Source organism: Haemaphysalis longicornis, unplaced genomic scaffold (genome assembly GCF_048455015.1).
Source record: "Haemaphysalis longicornis isolate Haplotype H1 unplaced genomic scaffold, Haemaphysalis longicornis Haplotype H1 scaffold_3, whole genome shotgun sequence".
NCBI classification, from domain to species: Eukaryota; Metazoa; Arthropoda; class Arachnida; order Ixodida; family Ixodidae; genus Haemaphysalis; species Haemaphysalis longicornis.
The window spans coordinates 1,377,821-1,392,847 of record NW_027526335.1 but is presented as its reverse complement, the minus strand read 5'-3'; the positions used below and the strand labels follow the sequence as shown (position 1 = coordinate 1,392,847).

The 15,027-nt window shown below is 47.2% G+C and overlaps 1 protein-coding gene across 8 annotated transcripts in view; it reads right to left on the bottom strand.

Annotated features, from left to right (window-relative positions):
• Positions 1 to 15,027, bottom strand: part of LOC144173833 (uncharacterized) — a 268,949-nt gene that overhangs the window by 186,760 nt on the left and 67,162 nt on the right. For 6 of the 8 annotated variants that reach the window (XM_077702098.1, XM_077702095.1, XM_077702096.1 and 3 more), the window contains one exon: positions 10,287 to 10,424. The exons of the other annotated variants lie outside the window; for them this stretch is intronic. In XM_077702098.1, coding sequence (XP_077558224.1) covers positions 10,287 to 10,424 — 138 coding nt within the window. The remainder of the gene's footprint in view (positions 1 to 10,286; positions 10,425 to 15,027) is intronic. 8 annotated transcript variants of the gene reach the window in all.

Below are 15,027 nucleotides of genomic sequence, written 5' to 3'. Positions count from 1 at the left end.
TGTAATTGAGAAAGCGGAGTGGTTTGGGAGTATGTCGGGGTAGATATTGAGGGGGAACGAAGGTTGTATAGTTTGAGCCGCGAAGTAGGTCAGAGGGAAGTCAGCCCGGGGTTGATATTCCGGGAAATGTTTGGAGAGAAAAGAAGAGAGGGTGTTTGTTGACCCGCCACGCGGCATACCGAAAGGTTCTCAGAACCGCCGTAAGCAGAACAGGAGGTGAGAGGGGTCCTTGTCAGAAACTATCTGCAAACCTCAGGTCAAAAGAAAAGGTAGAGAAGGGGGGGAATAACTAGGTCCAGGAAAAAGAAAAAACAAGGAGGAAAACCACACAAACACACACACACACACAAAAAAAGCAATAACCCTACAACTGAAATGGCACGTGTCACCAACAGCAACATTCCTGGAACAGGCCTGTCCTGAAACCCAAAAACGAAAAAGATAAAGTTAGAGTGACGTACAAGACAAAGCGGAGCAAAAAAAAAAAAGAAATAAAATGTAATTCCACAGAAAAGGTTGGAGGGATGCGGGCGCGTACTAAACTGGAAGCTAAGGAATGAAAACAAAATGAATTAGGCGACCAAGTAAGGAGCAGAGGGAGGGGTCATAGTCTTTGGATAAAGTATACGCAATGCAATACCTCATGCTGTATTCCCTGTGAATATCGCAAGGATTCCAAGTTGCTCCTAGATGCATTAATTTCAGTAGGTTCCATGAAGTTGAATTTGTGATTTAAATAGGATTCTCGGTATTTCCTGTCCCTAGGAGACTTAAAGTTTGACTGAAGTATATACAACTTAAGGTCATCAAAATTGTGGCCTGGTTGGTTGAAATGCTGCGTTACAGCTATGGAGGATTTGCTAAGAGTATCTGCCCGGTGGCCGTTAAGACGTAGGCTCATAGGTTGACTCGTTTCGCCTAGTTTGTGGCACATTGAGCATTCCAACATATAGACAATGTTGGGTGAAGTACATGTAAAACTTGAAATAATTTTGTGGACATAATTACTGGCTGTGCTTTTTACAATGCAGTCTGTCTGCAGGTGCCTGCAAGTCTTGCATCTGGGACGGGAGCAGTATGGCTATGACTGGTTGCTTTGAAGGCCCTGTTTTAACATGCACTAAAATATCTTTTAGATTCTTGTTTCTCCGTTAGGTAACCCTTGGTGCTTCCTGGAACGTCTTTTTAGGTCGGTCGTTACTGGCTAAAATGGGGTAGTATTTCCGCAGTATATTGTTTACGTTTGGGAGGGCGTTTGGAAATTTAGTTATTAGGGCAGGCGGCCTGGCGCTTTCCTTTTGTCGCTGTTCATTGAGCACGTCATCCCTTTTGAGATTAGATGCACGTTGGTACGCCTGATCGAGCGAGCTTTTGGGGTGGTTCCTGTTCATAAGGGTGGACTTGAGTTCGTCTAGATGCTTTACGTAGTCACTGTCATCACTGCATACTCTTCTAACCCTGGTGGCTTGTCCTACAAAGATCCCTTGTTTGCAGTGCCTCGGGTGACGGGTTTTATAATCTAGGTACTGCTGCCTGTCTGTTGGTTTTCCAAAGAGCGTGGTTTTAAGTTTACCGTTGTCTAGAATGACGGTGGTATCCAGGAAGTTCACTTCTGTTTCAGAATACTGGCAGGAAAACTTAATAGTCGGATGCGAAGAATTGAGATGAGATATAAACGTTTCTAGGGTCGCGCGACCATGTTTCCAAATCATGAAGGTGTCGTCTATGTAACGGAGGAAAACCTGAGGTTTGTACGGAAAAGAGCTTAATAAATAGGGTGGCTTCAAGTTTCCCCATGAAAATATTGGCATAGGTCGGCGCGAATGGAGTACCCATGCTGGTTCCAAAAACGTGCAAAAAGTAAGACGAGTCAAATTCAAGATAACTGAGAGTTAAAACTAGTTTTAACAAAGTTATGTACACTTTTGTCGCATGTTCGTGCGGGTTCTTTGATAAAGCTTTTGAAATAGCTTCGATTACTTCGACGAAAGTGATGTTTGTATACAATGCGGCAACGTCAAGAGTAACAAGGAGGGTTCCACTGGGTAGGTGCCCACCATTATTTATCTCTTCTATTATGTGGAACAAGTGGGGGGTGTCCTGAACGAATGAAGGAAGAAGAGCCGGAATGTCGGATAGGTAACGATTCAGAAACAGAGATAATGCTTAGGTTGGGGTATTGTTATTAGAAACTATGGGTCTGCCAGGAATGTCGGCAGTGAACAATAATTCTACGGGGACTTTGTGGACTTTTGGGAGGAGGTAAAAACGTCCTGCGCTCTTATTATTCGGTTTCCTGAAATTTAAGCCAGTTGTCGTTATTAATTCTCTAGATCACAGATCTGTGAGGCTCTGAAGTATTTTTAGGCTGTACTCCTGGCTCGGATCGTTATCTAAGGGCTTGTAATGGCAAGGGTTATTGAGCTGCCTATAAGATTCATCTTTGTATTTTCCCATAGGTAAAACAACTACGCTACCACCTTTGTCGGCTGGCTTTATGACTATGTCGGTTTTGGTTGATAGGCTATTCAGGGTAACTTCTTCCGACGGAGTTAGGTTCATGCGCTTGTTTGATCGCTTAGTTGTCGTCAATATTTCTCTTGATACTGATTTTAAGTACAGATCTAATTCTGGAGATTGATCTATATCTGAAGTCCAAGTGATAGGAGGGTGGAGGGTGCGTTCGTTAATCTCAGGTTGGTCCTATTTTTCCCCAAAAAAACTCACTTAGTCTCATTCTCCGAGAAAATTCAGTGAGATCTTTATGTAACTCGTATTCATTCACACGGTTATTTGTGAGACAGAAAGTTAGACCTCGTTCTAGGATACCTTTTTCGTCGGCCGTTGGTATTTTGGAATTGTCAATAACGTTGCTGGGGCAGGTACCGAAGGAGCTCGTTTTTTCAATAGGATTATTGGCTGGGGGAGGAGGTTTACTAAAGCAATTTCTGTATCGAGGGGGTACATTACATGACCTAATACTTAATAGTCAGGGCTATTGAGAGGATGGTTTTCTACAGTGCAAGCTGTATTTCGCGAGGGAGGCTGGTCACGTTGAAACTTAACCGCTTGCTTATTGCTAAGATGATTTTCTTTGCGTTTTATAAAAATATTGAGGTCTAGTTTCTCCTGCTCAGTTAGCGGAAGAGCTTCAATCTGGTCGTTGAAGAGTCTGAGTTGGCTAGTACAGTGGTCTCTAAGAATTTCTAGGAGGCAAAGAGAAGCATTATTCAGAATACCTTGCCACCTGGCAGCTAGTTCAGGAGGGAGTGCACCAAGGCAACAACTAACATTTAGGCGGAGGCCTTTGGGGATCTTTTTGCTTTGGAGATACGAGGAGTACGTTTTGAGATGAAATCTGTAGTTGGTTTATTGGCTGGCTAGTTTTCGAGCTTTAAGGAACGAGCGGGATTTAGGGGTTAAAGCATCCGGTCTACTCGGTGGTAGTCAGTTGTGTTTGTTTCGAGCAGACCTCCGGGGTGATACTTTTTTGCTTGGAGTCAGTTGTTTAGGGGGCTGCTGGGTGTGAGGTCTACATCGATGCCTGTTTGGGTGCTTGTTTGCGTTATACTGCGTGTTCGGGTCTGCGTGAACCATGAGCGTGATGTCTTTGGTGGTTCGGGTTGTTGTTCGCTTGCGTGCTGTACAGCTGGTGTTGCGGCCACGTCCACGGTTTGTGTGCTGGCGTCACATGTGCTCCTCTTAGGTGGACATGAAATTTCGCTACAGTTGGGGGTGTTGGGTTGGTTCTGTTCTCTGCTGCCCGGAGACCGGAGGCTGATGCGTGAAGTTGGGAGCGTCACTTTAAATGAGTTCCTCAGCCTGTACTTGATGTTTTCGGAAATCAGTCGGACGCCTCGAAAGTTAGGGTGTAGCACGTTGGCCAGGTGTCCTAGGGGGTCGTGGTGAATTTTTGCGTGGTGGATGACGTCAACGTTTCCTTTGTTGCGTCCAAGGTACACGAGGAAGTCGTTAAGCTTAGCTGACCTTTGTGAGGGAGCTAGAAGTCTGTGTTTCTGGGGTATGTCTGGCTTGTGTTTGTTTTCGATCCTGGGAAGTACTGTTGTGAAAGTTATCTTTGCTTTGGGCCTGTTGGTCTGAACGTCGTGAACAAGAGTTTTCATGGCCTCGATGGTGCTTTCAGCGCTGCTGTTTTTTAAGTCGTCAGGCCAAAGTGAAGAATGAAGTGAGTGATGTTGCGTGCGGCGGCGTCAATGAGTTTTCTGATGTCATGGGTTGTGGCGCCGCTTTGAAAGCTGATGTATGGTGAATGTTGTTACGTGGCGACATGTGCCATTTCAGTTGTGGGGTTATTGCTTTTTATTTTGTGTGTGTGTTTGTGTGGTTTTCCTCCCTATTTTTTTTTCTTTTTTCCTTGACCTTGTTCTTTCCCCCCATCTCCACCTTTTGTTTTGACCTGAGGCTTGCAGATAGTTTCTGACAAGGACCCCTCTAACCGCCTGTTCTGCTTACGGCGGTTCTGAGAACCTTTCGGTACGCCGGGCGGCGGGTCAACAAACACCCTCTCTTCTTTTCTCTTCAAGAATTTCCCGGAATATCAACCCCCGGCTGACTTCCCTCTGACCTACTTCACGGCTCAAACTATACAACCTTCTTTCCCACTCAATATCTCCCCCGACATAATACCAAACCAATCCGCTTTCTAAATTCCACTTCCTTCTTTCCTTCTCTCCTCTCACCTGGGGACCTACCCCTATATAAAGAGTGCCAGCCAGGCGAGAGGCTGCCCTGACGAAGGCAAGTCTCGTGTCTGAAACGTTGGCAACAATCGTGGTGTCTACCTTGTTCGAAGTTTTCTTATATATATATATATATATATATATATATATATATATATATATATATATATATATATATATACTCTGAAGAAAGGGAGTCCTCTCCCTGAAACGTCAGTAAACTTACTTCTATTTTCTACGTCTTTCTCGTGTGTCTCTGTCTCTACTAACCTACTAATATATATATATATATATATATATATATATATATATATATATATATATATATATATATATATATATATATGTATATATACGTCAGAAGATGATGCAATGGGCCCGGTGAAAATACCGTAGAGCGAACAGACGAACGGGTAACAAACAAACTTTATTGACGCTGCGGCCTGGGACAGGCCTTCGTCAGAATAAAACCCAAGCGCACGAGCATAAGCTTATAAGGCTTCAAGGGCCAATCACAGCAAAGAGGATTACACGTGCTGCGTGGTACATCAGAACAACTGATAAATATTTAAAAATGATGTGCGATGCAAAAGCAAAACATAACTGGTTTTCACAGTGACATGTCATTCATGGCTGTAGCGAACAAAACAAAACAGAAAAATGGAAGAGAGGGTGCAGTACAACAGAACCAGCATTCAAATACAGTGCAAAGTAGAAAGAGAGCAACCGCGACATTCGACCAATGCGTCACTGTTAAACAATATAAGATGGGGCCAAAGAAACTGACAATAGAGTAAAAACATTAAAACTATACCAGTGAAACTGCGAGCACGCGCGCATTACCATATACGAATTCCCATACACAAAGATGTGTAATCAAGATGTGAAAGTTCACACAGACGACTATGAGTGCGGCAAAAAGGTCAGCGCGCCGATGTTTTCGTTTAAGCCTGATGTCATAGATTTCAATTTCTGAATAAGATAGTATTCTCTGACTTCTCTATCATTGTGCGAACGGAAACCGGATTCAAGAATTGTCACTTTAATTTTATCAAATGAATGGCCAGCTGCGTTTATATGTTTCGATAACGGCAGATTGGGAAGGGTCCTAATGTGTGACTTATGATTGTTGAAACGTAGTCTGAAAGAGTTGGCGGTCTGGCCAATGTACTGAAGTCGGCATTGCGCGCATTCTAGCAGATAAATAGCATTTTCTGTGTCACAAGTGAAATTTCCTTTGATATTAAGCTTAAAATTTGAAGCTGTACTAGTGGCTGTTGTGGTGGTCGTCATATGGGGGCAAATTTGGCATCGCGGTTTTTGGCAGGGCCGACAACCGATGTAAGATGGGCGAGTGGTTTTAGATAGTGTGAGTGAATCTCGTAGGTTCGTGGAACGCCGATAGACTACGCGGGGCGGATGTGGAAAAACGCGTTGATGTTTTTGGCTTTGCATGAGAATATTGTGGTGTTTTTTTAAGAATTGAAGTAACTTTTGGGGCTGACGCTGAATAACTTTGAATCAGATTAGTAGTTGGTTGGGCAAGGGGCGGCCTGGTTGGGAGCAATAGTTCGTTCCGATCAAGTTTGCTAGCGCGTTTTACTGCGTCATCAATAATCTGTGCCGGGTACGTGAAAAAATGCCCGCCGTGTGGGATCCGAACCCACGACCTCCAGAATACCGGTCTGGAATACCTCCAAATACCCGGCGGGCATTTTTTCACCACTTTCTTTCTGACTCAAAAAATTCTTCATCTGTTGCTATGGCCTACCGCAATCCCCCCTTTGCTTTCCGAGGTTTTCTTGACTGCCAACCCTTATTCTGTCTTAATTCACCGAGCCCTTCATTTCCCATTTCCGATTCGATATATATATATATATATAGCGAATCAGAATAGGAAATGAGGGGCACGTTGAAAATAAGACAGAAATAAGAAAAATACACACACATGCTGTTGTACGTGTGTGCACGTACAGAGACGTGAAAAATCCCTGCTGCCCCGACTTCGCAGCCGGATACATTAAACTGCACTTGTGGCCGTACGTTCATGTGCGAACGGAGTTGAAAACGTAGGCTGGTAATTCTGGGAATAGGCGCCGGAGGAGACGGCAATAAATCGATCGGGTAAAATATAGTTGCAAGTAGCAGTTTTTTGGACGCCGGTCAAAATTTTTTTTCATATATATATGAAAAAAATTTTGACCGGCGTCCAGAAAACTATGAAAAAAATTCTGACCGGCGTCCAAAAAACTGCTCCTCGCAACTATATTTTACCCGATCGATTTATTGCCGTCTCCTCCGGCGCCTATTCCCAGAATTACCAGCCTACGTTTTCAACTCCGTTCGCACATGAACGTACGGCCACAAGTGCAGTTTAATGTATCCGGCTGCGAAGTCGGGGCAGCAGGGATTTTTCACGTCTCTGTAGGTGCACACACGTACAACAGCATGTGTGTGTATTTTTTAACCTAGTCACAACAGCCTATAACGACACGAATGTGAAAGAAACATTCACTCAAAACTGCATCAAAACTGCACGAAATTAAGGTAGAATGTACGTCGGTAGTAAAAGCGGGCAAAACCTGAACGCCGATGATTCACAACCAGCGTAAGAAAGGCGAATGCAGGGACGCCAGCGCAGCGCTCGAACTACGGCATTTGCGAAAAAAGCGTTCTGTATACTGCCGCGAACCATACGCGCGCGAGCCCTTATAGTGATTGCACGAACACAATCACGCGAATGCAAGAACGGAATTACCAAAGAGAGCAGTTCGAAATGTTAACGTTCGATCCTTTCGCGTTAACGAACTATCTTCAGATGTTACAAGCATGCCGAACACGTAAACAAACCCCGCTCTGTGAACGTGCGTGAGCGGCATCCACCCCGCACAAATATCCCCTTGCAGACAAATATATAAAACTAAACAGCCTCACTTAGTGCGGGTTGCTAAAACAGGACTCTAGAATGTCCGTAAATGCCACGAAACAGGGATTGGAAGTAAAAACCAGGGCAAACGGCAAGAAAAACTGCAGCGAGCGGTTCGTAGCGTTGCGAGGGCGTTTGCTCTGAAGAAGCCAACAAAAATGGCTTCACCGCCACCGATTTAAGTGACGAGCAGCCCCGCGAGTGAGGGGAAAGAAAAAAGAGGAGAGCGGCCTAGAAGGAGCGAGCAGTTGCCGCTACCTTTGCAATTTTAGGGGCCTTAACCCATGCGATGACGGTGAGCGCGACCACGGGCCCCACTGTGAAGCGCGCCTCCGTGACGTCTGCTTAGGCATTCTCGCATTTGTCGTCTACTTCACTCGGGCCCGCTCTCTCTGCTGTTTCTTTGCGCTCGATTGACGTCTGATGCTTGTCCGCACCAGATTTTGCGTGTGCGTAACTTTTTGTTATCTAAAGAGGCTTGAAATCGCATACACTAGCTCAAGGTGTGAGTTAAGGTATTGTTTTCGATACTGCTACGGAAGAAACATTGCTGGCGTCGCCCCATTTCTTGCGAAGCCGGTACTGTGCGGAGTGCGGAGAGCCTGAGCTAAGCGTCAGCTGCCGTATTGAGCAATCTTTCGAACAAAGGGAACAGCTAATAACCGACAACAGTGGAAATGCAAGACCAAACAAATTCCAGGCGCCTTCAGTGCTTTCGGCTTTGGCAGAAGGTATTACGATTCCCGGTAATCGTGTGTGTAATGTGTGTGTAAGGTTGCAAAAACACTTTCTGCAGCCTTGCCGAACGCTTGAAAGTATTGTATCACATCACTTTACGTTGTCATGGCATGAAGGTATGCCGACGTGCAATTTGGGTCGTAAAACTGTAGATAGAGTTCCAAATAACCCACTGGGAATTGGCGCGGGCTGGTTTTATACCAGGCTCCTGACCAGTATGAAGGTTTATTGAACAAAACGAGACACATATACGGTAAAAATACAGTAACACTGTGTTTGTTCAGACCTAGAGGGTTATTTCGGTACACTTCCCCTCAGCCACGTCTGTGCAATATTCAGACATGCGTTAGAGGGAAGCTGCACTCAAGAGCAGTGGGAGCAGGAAGATGAGGAGCAGGAAACCGTGTTTAGCATTGAAATCGAGCTGATGAGGGGGCCGGGTCCTCAGTGTAGGACGAGAGAGTAAGAGTAATTTTCTTCGGTTCATAGAACGTCATCCCGAGCCTACCAGGATTTGTTCTTTACGCCTGTGAACGTTGGAAAGCAATAAAGAGCTGCTTGGAAATATTCATCCGTTTCGATGCTTGTTGCAATGGAAACCAGCACGTGTACTATTTATTGCGCTCATTAGCGAGTGTATGAAGCCTTCAACACCATAATCATGTCATAACTGTTCGCGTTGACAGTCAGTTCGTTGTGATGGTTACGATAGATTATCGGAGCACAAAGCCGCCTTCGAGTACTCTGGACAACGTTGTCTGAGGCGCGATCGCGTTGGCGTAGCACAAACCTTCTCATTGCATTTGCATGAAAATAAACAACGCACGCGTCTGATGTGCACATTCCTGCACGCAGCCATAACGAAAGCCAGTTTGTGAAGAAGGAAATGTATGACATACAGCCTTAAGGAAATATCCACACAAACTCTGTGAGCTTCTGAAACATCCCAAAACCTTCTACTAACAGATTTGTGACGGTGAAGAAAATATAGCGTTGGGAACAGAAAAAGCATTCATTTGATACAAGTCAACAACAACGAAAAGAACAGAAGACAGCCGTTTTATTTCTTGCTGTGCGATGCTTGAGTTGGGGCCCGCTGCCTGGTGCGTTGCATTAGACTGTTGAGTCTTCATAAGAGCAACTAAAAAACAATTTAGCGAAGCCGACGCATTTTGAATACTTATAGACGAGCTCCGAACACTGAACCTCGCAAATAAGCTAGAAGGGCGAGTTCTTTTGACCGATTCTCTGAAGAAAGTTGTTCCCTCCCTCCCGGTGTTTCACACTGGTGCTTGAGATTATTTAGAGCTGTCAAAAGCTAGCAAAATGACCAAATTACTAGAAATACGCTTTTCAATGCAAGGAAGTATCAAAGCGGGCAATTTCTAGCACAGGCACTGCTGGCCGTCACAAGCGGAGTGTAGCAGACGATAGCGGCGCGAGTCCCTAAGCTCGCGTCGGCGCTAGGGGGCGCCACTCAAACATCTCGCCGCCAATTGGTGGGTCGGGGAACCGGCTTCCTGCGAAGCACAGCCAGGTCTAGCCCGGCTGTGTTCGAGGCCACCAGCGGGTCTAGTAACCTGCTCCTACCTCTGCGCACAGAGTCGGGGAAGCGGCACCGGTTGAAGAAGTTTATGCGCAACATCAGGCCATCGCCGGCACTCCTTTCCGTTGCTGGGAATCAACCTTAAAGCAAACGAGGTATGAACCAGAAAATGCAGTAGGCTTCAGCGGACAGGCTGCGCGAAAGATGCTTTACAAAACAGTGCCTCACGAATTTCCCGCAAAAATGTCAGAGATGTGGTAACAGTGCTTTTGCACTAGGGGCTGTGTGCACACATCGTGGCCAGTTCACGAAGCGAATGAAAGCGGCAAATTATACCAAAAAACGAATAAAAACGTACCAGCAGAATAATACTTACCATCACAGTTTTTTCCATCTCGAGAAAGCTTGTAACCGTTCCGGCAACTGCATATGGCTCTCCCTTCGCCTGATCGACATACGTGGGCGCAGCCACCTTTTTCATGCGCGCAATAATCTCGGATCCAACGTGTTTGGCCTAAAAACAGAGGAATTGTGTTAATGGTCTAGTTCGAGAGTTTATTTTTTTACCGTTACAACTTCAAAATTCTGTAATGTTCAAGGGGAACATTAAAGAGTATTTATTCCGCACCAAAAAACAAACGAACATTCTAGAAGATGCGAATATTCTAACACAGCCACGAAGTGAAAAATAAACAGTTACCAGTTCCTATTTCTTATCGAATGGGTGGCAACATTAGAATATTCTATTTTGTGCCAAGGCAGCATGACTGTCCCCTGGCGCTGATCTCTGCCGCCGAACTAAGCGACCTTTGACCGTTGTACTTTCAGCTACAACACTCGGCACGGATGCAATTGTTACAGTTTCCCCTGCATCCCACGTAAAGAGCGCATCCCGGATACTCGCGCAAACATTCCTCCTGCCTGGGCGCTCCAATGGGCCCGAAATGTGTAATAAATAATAATGTCCGCACTAATCCGCACACTCACGGATACGTGTCATCGACTTCATCTACAATCAGGATATGCGTTTATTGGTTTATTTGATTGATTGAAGGGTTTAACGCACCGACGCAACGCTGGCGATGAGGCCCGCCGTAGTGGGGGTCTCCGGAATAATTTTGACCACCTGGGAATCTTTAGCGTGCGCGGAAATCTCGTAGACAGGGGCGCTTCTGCCTTTCGCCTCAATCAGAAAAGCGGCCGCCGCTGCCGGGAATCCAACCCGTGTCCTCGTGCTCAAAAGCAAAACGCCTTAGCCACCGCGTCGGGCGGATATATAGGATGTGGGTTTATGCGTCAAACATGACCTTCAGAACTACGCGTAGCCACAGGTCGTAATGTATGGCTTCAGAAGGCGAAAACCGGAGCGTTGCGTTCACTTTACTCGCTGAGCACTCGAGTGGGCAATATTCATGTCCTCTTGAGCGGAACTGACGTGTTTAACATTGTTCCAGAAACACATAGCTTGCCTCCGGCGCTCCCCTTCTGCAACTCCAAACTCTGCAGAGGCACCATCACATAGAATTCTTGTGGCTCCCTGGAGTTTCTGCTAATGGTAATGCCTATCAATTGCGTATGACCAAGGGGTATTCGTACTACCAATCGTAAGCATGTTTCAGTTCTTGCGTCCACTGTTGCGTGAGCAATTTAGGGCTCCACAAACGCTGATGCATCCCGACAGTACCCAAAACATTATACCATGTCGCTTGGCAGCAGCATCCAGAAAACAGGTGTCGTCGAGACTGGGCCATCTCGCCGCAGTCACCACTGTTGCGATTGGCCATCCCAACGCAGTCACCTGTGCTGCGACGTTACCTTGGTCCGTCCGCTATCGGCGCGGCACAGAGCAGAGCGAAGAAGTTCTCGAGCCGACGAAAAGTTGAAGCAACATTTATATACAGTATGTACAAGGGTAACAGAAGCGTTACAGGTGTCTCGACCAGCTTCGCCCGGCTCTTCCGGTATCGTTTCTCAGCACCGGTCGCTCATCGTTCTGCAGCTTGCGAGGAACCGACCGAAAACCGGCAACACCCATCGCAAGCAAGCACCGTCGGTCCTCCGTCAGAACACCAGACTCCAAACAACGTGGTAAGCTCTCCTAGCTAAGTGTCTATCCCAAATTTGGACCCTCTACACGAAGAGGCCCATGCGGGACGCAACTCCTAAATGAGAACTCAAACTATGTGTCAAGATAGCACACGACATTAAATGATCATAACTAAAGTTCATTACTTGAAATCACGCGGTGCGGAAGTAATCAACTGAGGCAACAAATGAGGGCAATAAATTTGCTCGAATATACCTGCTAAGCTAAAAGCTGCTCACGAAGAGATGAAAGAAAGACACGGGGAGGACGAAGGCAGCATTACTTAGAACGCATGCCTTCGTGCATCTGCGTTAGCGTTCAACTTTCCTTTCTTATAGCGAACGACAGGATTGTGCTGCTGGAGTATCATACTCCACCTTAGCAAACTTAGTAAACGACCGCTTTTAGGCGACATGTTATTTAGCCGCGTCAGTCGGCAATGATCACCTTGTACAACAAACTGGGAACCGGCTACATAGCAGGACAACTTCTGCACTGCCCACACGACGCAGCCACATTCCTTTCCGGATGTACTGTACGCCTCTTCTCTGCAAGTTAGCTTGCGTCTTAAGTGCAAAACTGGTCGTTCCCGGCCATTCACATCCTCTTGGCTACGATCACTCGCACTGCACTGATTCACAAAACCTTTTGAAAAGTCGGGGGCCATTAGAACTGGCTTCTCGCTCAGGGCTCGTTTCAGTGTTTGAAACGCGTCCTCCTTCTTTGTGGCCCACTGCACCTTTACTGGCTCCGTCTTTCTAAGAGCGTTAGTTAAAGTACTAGCACGTGTGGAGTAATCTTTCACATAATGCTGGTAATATCCAGCCAAACCCAAAAAACCCCTTATCTCGGACTTAGTGGTTGGTCGGCCATAGCTCACGACTGCGGCTATGATATCTGACGGTCTGTGTCGGCCTCGTTACCACCACATGCGCCAGATACGTCACTTCCGCGCATCCTATGTGACTCTTCGACGGTTTGACCGTTACGCCTGCTTCTCTGAGCCTGCTCAGCACGATTCGGGGTGCTCTACATGCTCCTACCATGTGTTAGAAAAGATGGCGACACCGTCGAGGTAAGAAAGCGCGTATCCAGACAGGCCATGAAACACGTGATCCATTAGTCTCGAGAAGCAATAGGGAGCGTTTTTGAGAACGAAGCTCGACACGACGAAGCAAATTGTTCCAAACGAGGAAACGAAGGCAGCGTTAGAACTAGCTGTTTGCCCCACGCTCGTTTCGTCATTTGAAGCGCGTTCTCTTTCCCCGGTCATATATATAGAAGCTTCGCAGGGCTGACGCCCGTAATCTCGTGTGGAGCTGACTTCAAAGCGAACATAGCCGTAGGCACGGATGCCTCTCGATGGCGTTTTCGCCGAACGCAGAGGGCTCTCAAACTTCTCTTTCGCACTGGGTGCGTTCGCTCCACTGGGTTGGAATGCGGGTGAAAGTTTGAGCTGTGCACATTGACTGCATGCCAGCTATCGAGGACAGGCGTCAATGTCAAATTCGCCTATCACAGCGTGGCCAGCTGGTTTCCCCGCCGATTGGGACGACGTAACCCGCTTCGGCCGTTGGCGGCTTGTCTAAGCTACGGCCAGTGCTTTCGGTCCGCTCACCGCACAAGTTTCGTTGCTCGCCCTTTTTTCGTGTCCCGCTCACAGGCTTTGCCACAACATCGCCCGAGTTAGAGCTCGCACCCGAAGGAACGCCTTCTGTTTCCTGGGGCTCGTGCGGCTTCGTCTGGCCAGCCTCGCTGTTCACACTCTCCCGTGAAACCTGGTTATCTCGCACACTGCATGCGCTCGCTCAGGTCGGAAGCAGTCTCCAAGTTCTCCCAGATTCTGAGCATGTTGCTGAGATCGCCGAAACCGAGGACGACACATGAACACAATCAGTGGATTCGTGCGGCCCTCTCTCGGAAGTCTCAGCTAGTACGTTATCTTGTGTAGGTGCCCCTTTGCACTCCGAGATGGCCGTACTTTCCCTGTTAGCGTCGTTCGCTGCGAGCTCACTGGATTTCTTTCTTAGCAGCGCTTCGACATTGAACTCGTTTTCGCGCAACAGCTTATAGGAGATCTGGGACAACGTACTGTCCGTCTGGCACGGATCCGCGAGCTGGGTTTCTCCACCCAAGGGTTTGATGCAACTCCCTTCAGCCTCTGGAGTCGCGACTAGGCTACCATTGGAGTTTTCCGTCGTCTCGTAGTTCGGAGTCTTTTCGTGTCTCGCTCGCTGGGGAACAGTCAAATTTCTGCGAGAGCTTCCCGGCTTGCGAACTCACGATTGTCATGCACTGGCCGCTACTCAAGGACTGTTTGCGCGTTTCGAAATCTTCCTTTCGGCGCGGCTCCTCTGCCTCTGCGCCCTTCTCGTTTTCCTGGCTCGTTTCACTGTCCAAGAATACGATCGCGTTGGCTTCACGTTTGTCCTGGTACGCTCCGTCTTCCGACCCTGACTTCACAAAAACGAACGGCGGCCGTTGGTCGCGAATTCTCGCACCGCTCGCCTGAACCATCGGAGAAGTCAGGCTGGACGCCGCGGAGCACCGCCGGAGCCTCAACTCTAGCCTCATAAACTCAACCCACTCCTGCATTTCGGCTTCCTCCCTCCGTTTCTGCCTTTCGCCTCCCTGCCTCCGCTTCTGCCGTTCTGCCTCCTCGCGCTGTTTGATTTCAGCCCTGGCCTCATTGACTTCATCAGCTGTTACGTTTTGCTTCCGCTAGACTTCAGGAATCGTCTGCTTCCGTTTCGCACAGTCGAAGTCAAGGCCCAACTCCTCGCAAATTTCGATGAGTTTCTTCACTTTAAGATCCTCCATCGTTTGCACTAGCCTCTTGAGTCTTGCCCACGTTAGAATTTCCTTGCCGTTCCTATACTATGGAGCTACTAGTAAGGTACGCGCAAGTAATTGCCTGCGATGCCTTGTTTACACCCCCGACACTAGCTCTGGTTTCAACACACTTTCTCTAGGCCTGACGCAAACAAAGCTTTTCACGGTGCTTCACAGAGCTCTTCTCTAAACTACCGTA